General features: G+C 33.5%; 1 protein-coding gene across 1 annotated transcript in view; it reads left to right on the top strand.

Annotated features, from left to right (window-relative positions):
• Positions 1-4,687: 4,687 nt before the first annotated feature.
• spg (dedicator of cytokinesis spg) overlaps positions 4,688-14,645 on the top strand; it is a 79,200-nt gene continuing 69,242 nt past the window's right edge. Inside the window, exon 1 of the mRNA XM_014240872.3 lies at positions 4,688-5,764. Within this exon, the coding sequence (XP_014096347.3) occupies positions 5,731-5,764 (34 nt within the window). The 5' untranslated portion in view covers positions 4,688-5,730. The remainder of the gene's footprint in view (positions 5,765-14,645) is intronic.

The raw sequence follows: 14,645 nt of genomic DNA, 5'->3' as shown, positions 1-14,645 counted from the left end.
CGATTTCCAGTTACCTAACAACTTCAGGCAATTTTCTAAAAAGGAAATCACAGAAAGAGTCAAGGAAGCGCATATCCATACAAACATACATACATATGTATATAGACCTACACTCAAGGCTGCTATGTGGAGCTGGTAACTTACGAGGCACACATGTGGCACCTGGCGCTTAAACACACACATACATATGTATATGCATTTACATGCAAGTGTGCTAGTATGCTTTCGGTGTACTATGTTAGCAAGCTTTGTCTTATTACGTTCATACAACCGCAACAATAGAGTTCGCCACGTTGCCAATCGACCTATCAACACCGGAAATTCATCGATTGTTTTTGAAAAGAAACGCATTTCCGCAGCACAGAGCACTGGCATTTGTTCAGGGACACGCTGTTATGTGCATTTATGGGTTCACATGTATGTATGTATTTATGTGTATATAAATTTAAGAATTTACATCCATATAAGCAAATAGAGTAATCAAGTTCGTTTTTGCGGTTGCTTTTTATAATTTTAAATGAACGGGAGAAACTAATAATGCTTTAGACCTAGGCTTAAAAATATATGAATTGATTTTTGTATCTCCCCGTTTAGCACTGATTCTGTCAATTGCCAATTGTGTATGAAAGGTTTTGTTAAATTAGTCAAATTTTGATTAAACGAAGAAGATTGACAGCCATTGTTAACAAAGGTAAATAAACAAGCAATGAATAATTTATTTTAAATATTATTGCTTAACCCAACACAAAAACAAATTTGATAAATTATTTATTATTATTTACTATAAAAGCATTGTTTTTTATACACTTGCAACAAGTTGCTACAGAATATGCCAGCCACCATGCTTTACGGTTGAAGTAAGATTTCGTGTATCAAAAGCCGTCCAGTTTTTCGCCACACTATCTGCCTTCCTTTTATTCCAAAAATACAATATTTGGTCTCATCCATCATAAAACCGATTCCCAGAAAGATATAGGCTTGGTTATATGAATGGCTTTTTGCGTGCCACTCACCCATGATATCCAGCCCTTTTTAATATTTTTCTTACTGTGTCGCTGCATATTGTTTTTTTTAAATCAACTGTTGACAACTTGTCCAATTTTACGAAAGCTTTTACGGTCCTCCCTTAATTTTAAAATTATTTTCCGCTCATCAACACTTATTTCTTTGCCTTTTGCAGTCATTTCGATTAACGCTGAATAATTCGAAAAATTTACACGCAAATTGCAGATTTTTCCTCCGATTATCTAAATCTGTTTTATTGACAACAACGTACAAAAAATAAACAGGTCTAAAAAGCGTGAAAACTACAATAAACTAATATAATAAGCAGTGAGTGGACACTTTATCTGCTTATTATGTATTAGTAGAATCCAAAAAATGCCCTAAACTTTGCAAACGCACTTAGGAGTTCCATAAAATTTAGCGCATCTGATATTCTGAAAAGAACTTCAAAATCGCATATTATTTATTAATATTTTTATTAAAACACATTCCACAAATTGGTGAGCGGAAACGTTTTCTACCCAGTGTATGTTTAGGTTTATTGAATATTCCCTTATTGATGCGTATTTACACAAATGTGACAGTCACACATACTTGTACATTCTTAAATACACGTACGCAGATGCTTCCCTGCAAGAACAGTGACTGTCATCCGACTGGTCATATGACAGTCACAGATGAAAACATTTTGTCAGCGCCCAGAACAAAGTTTCCATCATTTTCTTAAGAGCCTTGTGCAAAACCTGATGTAAACAAACGTATGTGTGTGAGTTTTCATCTCTTTTCAACACATGGGTATTTGGAATTGACTTACTATATATCTTAACTGCTTACTCTCATGTTTTTTTTTTGAGTCATTGCTGACCATAAATCCATCATAGCTGCAATTAGTCAGTTCTGACTGTAAATCTATTTCAAGTGAAAAATTCTTTTACGCAGTAGATAATATAATATAATTTTTATTTCTTTAATAAATAAATTCAAAGCTTTTAATTAAAATTAGTCATAATAATATACATATATACATAAGTATTAAAAGAGGTTTAATAAATATAATTAAATAATAAATTATGAAAAGAAATTTTCACTTAATTCCATGTTTGCTCCTCTCAAAAGCTCTGCTGTGCGTATTTCTCCAGTTCATAAATATTTCGGAATTTAAAAATGCCTAAATTCAAATGAAAATTAACTAAAAATATAATTTTATTTCAAATTTATTAATAACTTACTTATATTATATTTGAAAACTCGTTCGTTTTTTATTTATTTTTAATAAAACAGAAATTCTTATTGCACTGAAGCACGCAACACTTTTGGTTCATCGCACGAACATCTACATAAGTATTTCACAACTTCTCGAAACTTCTATGGAAATTTATGCTGTCACCTTTTGACGTTTACAGATTTTGCTTTTGGAAAGTACTGACATGATAAATGGGAGTGTATTGGTGAACCCATCAGCAGTTTCTTGTAGGGTTGCTTCTACTTGCCCCTCACAAACAAAGATTTCACTTTTTGACAGAACAGCGCGGAGTTGACAAAATTTGTTTGAATCGATCATTTTGGCACAATGTCGGTCGGCTATGTTGACACGTTTGTCCTTTTTGCAGTGCTTTGCTATTGAATATTGACTTATGCTCTTTTGAAATGCTACGATTACCGAATGGGTAAGTAAACATATAGAAGCATCATATGGAGTGCGCTTAGAATTAATAAGGGCTTCATATAAATGGCAATTTTATATAAATTTTATAATATAATGTCATATATAATGAATTATATAAAGTTGAAGTGAAGAAGTCTTATACCGCCGAGGGCAAGAAATCTATATTATTTCTGTTTAACAACCAAAAATTTAAATCATGTATCCTGTTTTGCGTTGTACGCGAGTAAATTGCGAATTTGTAGTAGCGAGATTAAGTATAATTATAAAAATATGCTTAATTTTATTTTTTTTTTGTCGTTATACGAGTAAGATTGTTAAATTAGGTTAAAAAAATTTAACAATAAAAAAATATTTAATATTCTATGTATATTATTATTTTGAAATTGAATAAAACAGAAGTGGTTGTAATTTACAATTGTAATCTTTTTTACACTTTTTTATTCTAAAAAATCTATTAATTATACAACAAAATAAAATTATCTGAACTTATTATTGTAAATTATCAACTTCTTCAACGTTGACGGTGTCGTTACTTGCATCGCGACCAGCAACCTCGATGCTTATCAACGGCCTGTGATGCGAGGAGTACGAGACGAATCTTTGCGTCGTCAATTTGTCCAACCGACGCGTGAACACGCCGTCGATGGAAGTTTGATTCCCCGTCGTAAATTTCTTCAATTTGTTGCTTAGAAGTAAACTAAAATTTTAGTCGATATTGAAATCACCGGCTACAATTACGGGCACGTCGTATAATTTTTGATCTTTTACCATTTCGAAGATCGGCAGCTTTGGCGCTGTAACCCATGAAATTCAATTCAAAAAAGTCTTTTTGTTCGTTAAAAATGATGTTTGCCGCTACCGTCTTTGCAATATTTATACAACTCGTGTTCCGTTGCTCGTAGCTCTCCGTCTTGAGCTATATATACGTAAATTGCCACACCGCCAATTCGTACTTTTGCCCCTTAAAATGCGTAATTGTGCGTAAACCATCAATGTCTCACATTTGATCGTTATTTATCCTAGTTTCCGATAAAGATAAAATTTTACACCTGGGAATGACAAAATCACTCGTTAAATCGGCCAAATGTGCATTCGGTGATTGTACGTTCAAACTACAGATGGACAATTTACCATTTACATTTGCATGACCTGTATTAACAAGTTTCAGATTAGGCAACTATGCACACTTGGTGTATGTGGTCCTGCTTGTATAGCACAGCTCCATTTTGCAAATTTACACTAAATATTTTGCCTGAGTTCACATTCTAGCACAGATGTAGTGTTTTCCTTTTTAAATTTCAAAAAACTTTTGTATTAAATTTATTTTAATTTTTCCGTCATTATATAAATGTTATTGTTGTTATTAAATTTTTCCTTAACACGCATGCCAAAGAACATCTGCTTATACATACATTTGCCGTTCCCTTATAAGGTGTTGATAATTTTCTTGGTTCCCTCTTAGAGTGGTGTAGTTTGTTGAGTTCGCTTATAAAGAGCGGAGGGTTCCTTTTTGAGGTGGTGTAATTTTATTTTCAAACTTGCGCATTTTCGATGTTCCCTTATAATAATTTACATTATAGCACAGCTAACATTTGCGCCTTCTCTATTTGTTAACATTCTCTGCTCTGACATCACGTTCGCGAACCAACGTAAAGTTTTAATGGCAGCCTATTTTGCTCAACCTATACATAAACCGCAGTGCTATTAAAACTGTGAAAGGAAGTAGGTTTTTCTTAGTGCCTATGGAATTATAGAAATGTAAGCAGATTTTCAATATATATATAGTGTTTTAATATATTATTATATAATAAGTGGACGAAAAGCAGATTAACAAATTCTCCATAAAAACCACATAAAACTACTACTTTACTAAGCTTATGTTGAAGCTACAAGTGTTATAATAAATTGCCGCGTACTGTATGCATTTGTTTACGGGAAATTTTCCAATTGGAATGTATTTAAACCTACATATGGCAACGCGACAAAGTCAGCTGCTGTCATTTCACATTCCACTTTGAAATAGTATTCGTAGCTCCACCGTTTGCTTCGTACTTTTCAACTGTTTGGTGTTTTGCATTTTCAGTATTTCTTTTCGGTGCGTTCTCGAAGGTTGATTATATTGTTGTCTTTAAATATTTGTACTCAATTGTTTTATATGGTTGTGCTAGCTGTTGTTATTATCCATCCCGTCTCCTCCATGCGCTGCTGCTGCTGCTGCCGTTGATTTTCCAACGAAACGTAAATACAAAAACTACTACAACTACAACAAAGCGCATTTATTGCGGTAGCAGACACAAAAAGGAAGCTTATCGATTAGTTTTCCATCCACAACCAACGAGCAAGTGAGTTGAGTGGAAAATCTTTTTTATTTGACGGTAAATAAAAAAAAAATTAGAATGTAAAAGAAAACAAGTGCAAAATGTTATTGTTGTCTGTGCGCGCGGACGTAATTGACGGCAATTGATGAATGTTTTGCAGACGGAGCTTAGGTGGTGATCCGTGTCTCGTTCGGGACAACAACGCAAAACGCCCAAAAGTAATATATATTTAACGGTACTGAAATGCATGTGAATTGAGTTGGAAAATAAATAAAATATTTATGTAAAATATAAATAAAATAATGCATAAAAGAGATATATAAAAAGACGTAACACAAAGGGCGGAAAATTTGCAAATAAAAAAGTCACCAAAAGCAAAAATTTGTAAAGTGCAAACAATAAAGAGGCAATACGTTAAACGGCGTACAGGGCAAAAAACAACGAATGTTAAGCAAGAACATAAAGTGAAAAAGTCCAATAAGAAATAAGCAGAATAAAGAAAAATACACCAAAATAAGCATTTGTGAAAATTAATAAAATATTAATAATAAAACCGTTAAGTGATATTGTGTGTAATTGTTTAATATGTGTAATTTATAGAAAAAATTTTGCAATTGAAAAATCTAGTGCCAATTCAAGCAGCGATTTTGCATCACATCTGCTCTAAGCAGATAAAACCAAACACGGACCAAGCCGTGAGGTGACGTTGCCGCCGCCTGTCTCTACTGCAGCAAAGCTAAAATGTGGATATCATCCAACAACAAATACGGCGTTGGTAAGTACAGCGAACGCGCCCAAAAGCCGACTACTCTTGCGAACGCTGGGTGGCCACTGTCAACCCCCAGTTGCAGGTGGTGCCAAATCTGTTGTTAGTCGGTGGAAAAGCACCACCCACACACACTGTTCACTGCATTCGTCTGCACAATATATATGTATGTGTCACTTTTGGTGCGTGTATATATGTGCACCGTTGGGTGGTATACAGAGGATGCATCTGTTTTGTGTGTTGTGTAGCAACGTGCGGATTTTTTCGGTGAATCACGTTCGCTTTCCGCGAATCAGTGACGTTGCATACTGATGTGGCGTGTACGCGGTTACATTCACAGACCCGGAAAAGCGTTCAGTCATCAGCTCTGCACTTCTACCTATGATTTTTGGCTCTTAATTTTTCAGTTTTTTTGTTTTTGTTTGTTTCTCATCTCCAGCGCGTTTTACTCTGCTTGTGCACGTTATTTGTTTGCTTAATTGGTTTTTTTCTTATGCTTGCCGCTAGCGGTAAACTAATATGGAAAAGTAAACACCTCCGAGGTATTCTCTCGCAACATCTGCTTTAGAAGCACTATGAACGTGCAAAAATACTCACGGGATTATATGTTTTTTTTATTTTAATAAATTATAGTTTTGTTTGATTTCATCCAGCAAATTCTTTGGCGCTGATTTCATTATATTTTTGCTAACTGCATTAATTATTTATGTGTATGGGTATAAATAACCAATCTAAATATTATTACTTTAATATTTTTACTGATATCGGACCACTATAGCATATGGGAAACTTTTTTATTTGACGAGGTATCTTCACGAAATTAGATAGGAATCAAGTTATTGTAAGGAACCATTGCGGAGCATTAACGTTTTTTCTTGTTTTAATTGCTTTTTGATTATTCAAATGCCGTTGAATTAGGCATTGAATGACATTTAAGTTCTCATGATAGTTACTTACATGTAACCACACAGGACCTGGATTCGGCCAAAAGAGACTTCGGCAGCTTTCTGCAAAAATATTGGGTCAATAAAACAATAATAGTTTGTGGGGTATATATGTAGCTCGCTGTGAACGGCCTAAAAAGTTTGCCTTCTCAAGTTTTGGGACTTTGAGGAACGCAACAGCCATTAACTCAGGATATATGACCGAATTTTTTCGAGAGTAAGCGACAAGTCGAGTTTCGAGTCTCATATTTGAAAACTCCACTCAGTATAATCATGTATTTCATTTAACTTTCACCAAAATACGATGAGTATCAGCTAAGTTTTACCTGGGAATGAAGAAGAACTCGCCGAAAAACACTTTATCTGGCACAAAGTTCAATATATTTGAATAAAAAAAAGATATTGTTATTTACGCTTCATATACTGAAATAGAAGCAGAAGTACAATAGCTTTCTAATGCATGTTCGGCATATTGGAATAATGGAATAATCATCATGTTATGTAATCACTTGGCAAACCGCACTAATATAGTTGTAGACCCAATAAGTTAGTTAGTTAATATCTCTTAAAGTATGAAATTCCTTTAGATGGTTTATTTTATAAAATCTTAAAATTCTCCAATGAAAATTGAGTATAAAAATTGTACAGAAAATTATTAGTGGCTTTTAAAATGTAATTGAGTTCACGTTCTTCTAGTAATCACTTTATTGTATTCCGAAATCAAAAGCATTAGTTTTTATATTTACTACGCCATTCTTTTCCTGCTGCAACCAACTATTCAAACCAGTTCCTCAACGGTTGGGTTAATAACCGATATTGAATGTAAATATGTATATGCACATATGTATATAACTAATTGTGTGTACTATTTGTATACATATATGTATGTAAATAATTTCATATATATGTACGTATTTATTTATATCTACAAATTCTCTCCAGTAAGTCAGTAATATTAAAGCAATTACGATTCACATTATAATATATGGACGTTTATATACATACATACATATAATATGTACTGCCTTGTTTGCGGAAATCAATTCATAAATGCATCAAACAGAATGTACTTGCTGGTAATTATGTAAATGCATGACATATGTACATGCGTATATATCAATAAAAATTATGTTTGCATTACGAATCATTATCGCCTCACTTACTGGTTAGGACAATCAATCAAGGAAATATGCATGGAAATAAATGTATATACTTATGTAAAAATATACATATGTAAACGTTCAAATGGATGAGTAAATAATAGGCAATCAAATCGGATAATATTAAAACACTATATTTACAGAAATGTATATATGTGCATTAGGATGGTACTGAAATGAAGGATATAGTATAATGCAGATTTCCTAAACTTCAGAACCAAACTGATGCTACTACAGCTGAAGATATCACATATATTCTAGTTTTCATTTGAACAAATTTGTTTTTCCTACTCTTGAATTGACCTGTTTTTCCTTTATGACATGCTTAAACTAAGCCAATTCTATCATAATCAAAATTTGTGTGTGACATGTTTCATTATCCCATCTGTTCAAAATTGACCTGGACGGTTCCATTTAAGCTGCGTGCGTAAACCGAATCAATAAACATTTGCTTCTTAGATTAGTACAACCTTTTTTTATGCTCGTGAAGCATTCAGTAAAGGTCTTGAAGTAATTGAAAACTTACCTCATACGAGTCGTCTCTGTTAATGACGATGTCATCGAAAAAGTTTAAGATATAGGGTTCGAGAGAGATAATAGATGATCTCAACATCTATGGATTCATTCAACAAAAGCATACGACGTCGAGTAGAGGGCAAAAAAGACCTGCTTGACAAGGTAGCTGAGAACGCTATATTCATCTTCAACGCATCATTACTATCGACGAGACATGGGTTTATGAATATGACGTCGAAACTATCCAACAGTCCAGCGAAAGGCGCTCCAAAAATTAGCCGAAATCGAAAGAACCAAAATTTGCTAAAGGCACTGAGGGCAAGGCGTAATTGTTGACATGCATCGGAAGTCAAATTTTTGTGTTATGCCTATTATCGAGATTAGACTGAAAAATATCGTTACTATTATTTCTTAAGGACTACCCTAACATATGCAAACATACAATGTACATATATTGCTATTTATAATCACTTTCTTTAATTGCTGACAAATTGTTATAGTATAATCGAAATACTGATAAGAGTGCGTAGTCGTATTCCTCAATGGTAATATGTATAATTGAACAAAGAACTCGTACTGTTACAGCGGGAAGTCCCTATTTGTATAGTAAGTAGGCTGGTGAGATTATCTGCTTTATACTTCGGTTGAAAGAATACATACCTCCCAACAACCGGCATTCGGATGGAAGCACGAGTCGACACATTTGTACATACATTGATAAAGATTTCATGGAAATATTTGTTTGCACTTGTGATTTGAACACTTGTTCGCTTTATTTGCGTTAATTATATAGTAACTATTTTTGCCACTTTTCTGCCAAATTTGTGGCAAGAAAATTTACACGTGAAAGCGTGTTAAATTATACAGCTGATTTTAATTCAAAAGTATAACGCATTAAGTTTATATAACCTCTAGATATTCTATATATACTATTTATTCCAATCTGGGGAATTTATACCAGTTGCTTGTCCGATTCGCCACCCTTTCCCGATTCTTCGAGTTTTAGCACCACAGTATTACTATTGTACTTTATTCTACATTAACGCAGCGACGCGAGTGGATTAACTGGTAAACGAAATACGAATACGAAATGTCGACTGGTTGTGAAACATCCCTATTGACAGTCATAACTTTGAAGTTGTCCACAATTTCAACTATTTAGTAATTAGACGATAATATTGCTTAAATTTCTATATATAACCAGCAAGTGTTAATCTTTGAAGAAAAAAAAAGTACTTAGTTAGAACTAGCTAAGCTCTGTTATTTTATGAAACATTCGCCAGAATCATTTGCTGGATGTTTTAGGACAAAGGAAAGGTCACCAAAATCGAAAACTAAAATAGCGCTTTATGATGTTCATAACAAAAATGTCGCTTTAAGGGGTTAGGGGTAGTCAGAATTTTCAAAAAATCAAGTTTTAGTTCAGTGTAATATCTTAAAAAAATTCTCTGAAAATTTTAAGTTGATCGGATAATTACTTTTTAAGTTATTCGACATATAACAAAGAGCGCTCGGGACCTCTAGTGTGAAACTTTAAATGCGTTTTTCTCAAAACTATGTTCTTTGAACTAGTGACAACTGTAACTCGAAAACCGCTTAGTAGATTTTAATGAAATGTATACTGGTTTTAGAATACATAATAAACTCGGGCCTGATCGAAGGAATTTTTTTTTTTAAATGTTGATTTTTTCCCAAAAATCTAGAAAAAAATTTCCGTCTCCAAGGACTTATGATTGTCATCGCAAGGATCTGTTTTTGGAACTGGGTCAACACAGACCCTATAACTTTGGAAATTAAATTTTTTTTTTTGAAATTTTCGTGACTTCAAGTAAAAACATTATATAATAATGCCATATTACTACTTTTGTAAAATAACATGATTTAATAATAAAAAAAATTGCTGAAAAATCTCATTTTTTCCTTCCTCTGACTAACCCTAACCCACGGAATCAAAAATTAAAATTATTATTACTCGTACAATAGAGGAATACAGGTAATGATCGAAGGACTAGTCAAAATTGTATTTGTTGACAAAATGGCAACTTCCCACCGACTCTGAAAACAGCGTTTCGAGAAAAACGCGTTTAAAACTTTGGGAACCGAAAACATTAAATTAAAATTTTTTTACAAATACGCTCATATCTTCAAAACTATTTGCCGGATCCACGTCAAATTTTCGAAGAATATTTTCAAATATATGTTAACTCTATAATTAACCAAAAAACTTAGAAATTCAACTTTTACCCCTTATAGAGGTATAATCAGCATTCGACGAGAGACTCTTCGGCTGTTTAAAAGATTCTGTGAAAGCCTTTTAGATCTTAACGATAGCGTAAACAATGCTAAGATGTGTTTTCTAACAGTTTTTACATAGTTCGGAAATGTTTTGGATAGAATCTTATTTTTGTTGCGTTTTTCTCTTACTGAATTGTGTGTTCCTGATTCGTAATATAAATTTTCGTAAGTTTTAAATGTGATCGGAGGTATAAGAATGTCTTCGACAACATTTTTCTATTTTTTCCGCGGTCGTTAAAGTACTTAGTTATCTTGTAATTGGTGAGATTATATTAAGCTAATTAGCCGCGAAGTATTACCTACCGCTTAAACCATGACTTTGGTTTCTACTATGGATAATATGATGCGAGAGAGCAATGTCAAAATGCCCTTTTTTCTTCTAACATTTGCCAGTGGTGCCACTATTTTTTATTAGTTATTTTTCGGTTTCCATTCCACAGAAAAGTATACACAATTCATATTAGTTTTAGAAGCTCGATATCCTATAATAGGCCCTTATATATGTATGTTCATTTATGTATATTTTAATCACAAAGGATTTTTAAAATTAATATTTAAACCCCAATATAAGTGTAATTTTCCGATCATACAATATAATATTATCCATGGTTTCTACCCTCAGCAAGATGTTAATGAAATGGACCAAGTGGTTTTCCGACAGTAATGTTCTTTGAGAATTTATGCATAAATCTCTGTAGACAAGATCTAGGTTTAACACATGGCTTCTCATATAATTTTAATGCAAATTTTATAACATTTTCCGCAAGATTATTATAAAAGGACTGTGGTCCAAACTAGAATCGTAGAAAAACTATTGTATCACAAATTAGAAAACATTAGAAAGTTATCGATTAGAATATTTTCACCCTGAAAATACATTTCGAGCATGTCGAAGAAAAAGTTAATCCTTGTTAATATAAAGAACAAGTGAGCAATTTATATTGTACCGTTAATTTCCGGCTTAACACTATTTTCACTTTTCATCTGTGCTGGCCACTAACAAAAGCGATATTCGAGAGCTATTAAACTAACTGTCTCAATGCCTCAAAAGTGTTAGGGATTTTAATAGCTGCTCGGCCAGCAAGAAGAACAATAAACGTTAAGCCTTTGCAACCACAAGTCAAGTAGCTATAACGGCAAAGTGTGTGGCAGTTCTGCCACATGAGTCTATTTTTACATACATACGTATGTATGTGTGCATGTGGGGGCCTGTATGTATGACTTTTATAATCTGTTGACACATGTACTTGAAGTTTCTCATTCTATCATTCTTTGCATTTTGTTTTGATAAGTGATTTCTCAAACATTTTTGCATTCTTTTTCTCAAGTTTGCTGTTCTTTCAAGTTACTCTTCTTGGCTGTGTTTGTGTTTATTCTTTTATTTTATAACTCTTTAAATTGACTATTTTCACTCCATTTAACAACAGAAGCTGAGCCGTCAAGTCAACTGAGGCATCTGCCTGTCCGCCAGTTACACACACACAAACTTACATACATTTATGTGTGCTCAGCCAACAGATACTAAGTGCAAACAAGTTTACAAACGTACAATACAACAACCAGACAATAACAACATGGTCAACATTTGCTCCAATTTAATACTTCTGCAAATGACAAGAATGACCATAATAAAACAGCAGCAAACAATGGTGAAAACAACAATTACAACAAATATGTGTATAGCATGTTTGTTTGTATGTATGTATGCTTGTATGTCTATAAGTATGGCAGCAGTAAAAAGAAATGTTGCTGCAGCAGCTTTAGTCGCTGTTACAGACGTCAGAAAGCAACAACAAAAAATGTAAGCAAAAGCAAAAATCAGCAACTGCCACAGCAATTTGCTGCAAATATTTAGGGTGGTTCGAAAAGTTAACGAATACTATGTTGAACTAAGAAAGCTTTGGCTAAAATATTTTAACCCAACTTCTTTAAATATTGTTGTTGTTGTAGCGGCCCAAATTATTTTGAAGAATGCTCCCGAGTTTGCATTGTTTAGTCGTATATAAATCCAGGTCCGATTCGAATACATTGATCACCTAATTGTCTTGGGAACGGCCTTAAGGCATTGTATCTTTTTGTACGGGTAAAGCAAATACAATTTTTTCCCAAGGTCATCACAATGACAGGCAGAGAAACTTTAAATATATTGGCTCAATTCGCTCTTTAAGTGTTAAACCCCAAATGTATAACAGCTGCTGAGAGCAAAATATATCGAGGTGGGTGCTCTGTGCAGGATCTTGATTCATAGATCTGATCTGATGATCCTGATTTTTCTCCAAAGCTCCATTTATAGTGGATACATAATATGAAATGTTTTGCTCGAGTAACGCAGATTTCTCGAAACGCAAAACAAGAATCGATCTTTTTTAAGAAAAATATCTCCTCTTAAAGTTACCATACGATACTAAGCATAATCTCAAACTATACTTGTTTTAAGGGGTTAGCGGTATTCACAATTTTATAAAGTTTTCATTTTCTTAAAGTACATCTTAGAAATATTCTCTGAAAATTCGAAGTAAATCCAACAAATACATGTCCAGTTATTCGATAATTAACAAAGGGTTCTCGGATGCTCTGGAACGTTCGTGTAAAACTTCAAAAGCGTTTTTCTCATAACTAAGTTCTTTGAACTGGTGACCATCATTTGCCCATTAGCCTAACCTAACCTAAACTTCTGTCAAGTCAAGGCGAAACCTTATTTAATGATGGTATGTTTTTATTTTTATAAATTGAGATAATTTGCTGGCAGAAAAAAATTATTTAAAATCCCAAAGTTTTCATGTATCTAACTACACCTTGTGTTACACCTAACCCCTTAAGGGCTTTGATGCATCATGCTTCATGGTCCAAGCGGGAGATTAATTGACCACAACACAGCAAAAACAATATTTTTTCTTAAATTTTAGATTAAATCTTCCGCTTCATCTACAGAATTCGGGTTCTAAATCGAGAAAGACGTAGTGTTTTAATTTTCTGGTGCAAACAAAAAAAAGGGTTTTAAATTGATAGCTCAATATCGGCAGCATTTAACTTAAAAATATACAAATTATAAAAAAAGCTTAACATATGTTCTATCCGACCACTCGATTTTCCACTTTTTCTGTCTTTAAATATCTAGCTCAGAATTTTATGTATTTCTTACACCACCCCACAGTTGTGCACATAGGTACTATGTAAACATATTGGAGTATCTCCAGATTGTAGCATTGGATATTTGCCTTTATGTCTATATACTTTTCTGGCAACATTTGTGTTGACTCCGGTTAAGCTAGTTGATTCCCTACTTATTTGCATTTCCGCCTTCAGCGCATCCACAACCGCACCCCTCAGACCGCACTCGCTTGCGGTACTCTTCGGTAAAGCTCGCTACTATTCATTTCTACTATCAGTATTACTACCAAAAACCAGATGATGTTCTTTTTCTGGTGCACAAATGTACGTATGTACACTGAGCTATATGTATGGTCATACATTTATAGAAATTTGCGAGTTTGTATTTGCATTGGCTTTGGCTTGGCGCTGGCCAACGTCAATTGCCTCTTTTGTATTTGGTTTTAATATTCTTCCTTGTTGTTGTACTGCTTCAACCATTTTCGCAGCGTTGCAAAGTGAAGGGATTTTTGGTGCAGTAACTCGTACGGCCCATGCGCTTTTGTAACATTAAGCTAACGCCCAACGGCTTTTGACTAGTAGCAGTCTTACAGCGCCACTCTGCTTGTCCCTTCGCTGATTTTCAAGCAATTTTATACTAGTCACTTCTCATTATTATTTTCTTTTATACGTGAGCTCAACTTTCATTAAAATACATTCATTTGGATTTTACCTAAAAGTCTTTGCGACGAATTTTTTAATTTTAGAAGGAACATTGATATTTTAGGGAGAAATATACTTAAGGATTATCCGTTCTTGTTAAAAAATTTTTTAATATTTATTTTAAATTTTATTTAGAAATCTTGTTAAAAGTAAAGAATTATC

Source organism: Bactrocera oleae, chromosome 2 (genome assembly GCF_042242935.1).
Source record: "Bactrocera oleae isolate idBacOlea1 chromosome 2, idBacOlea1, whole genome shotgun sequence".
Lineage (NCBI taxonomy): Eukaryota > Metazoa > Arthropoda > Insecta > Diptera > Tephritidae > Bactrocera > Bactrocera oleae.
Note: the sequence above shows the minus strand (reverse complement) of the source record. Positions and strands in the feature narration are given on the sequence as shown.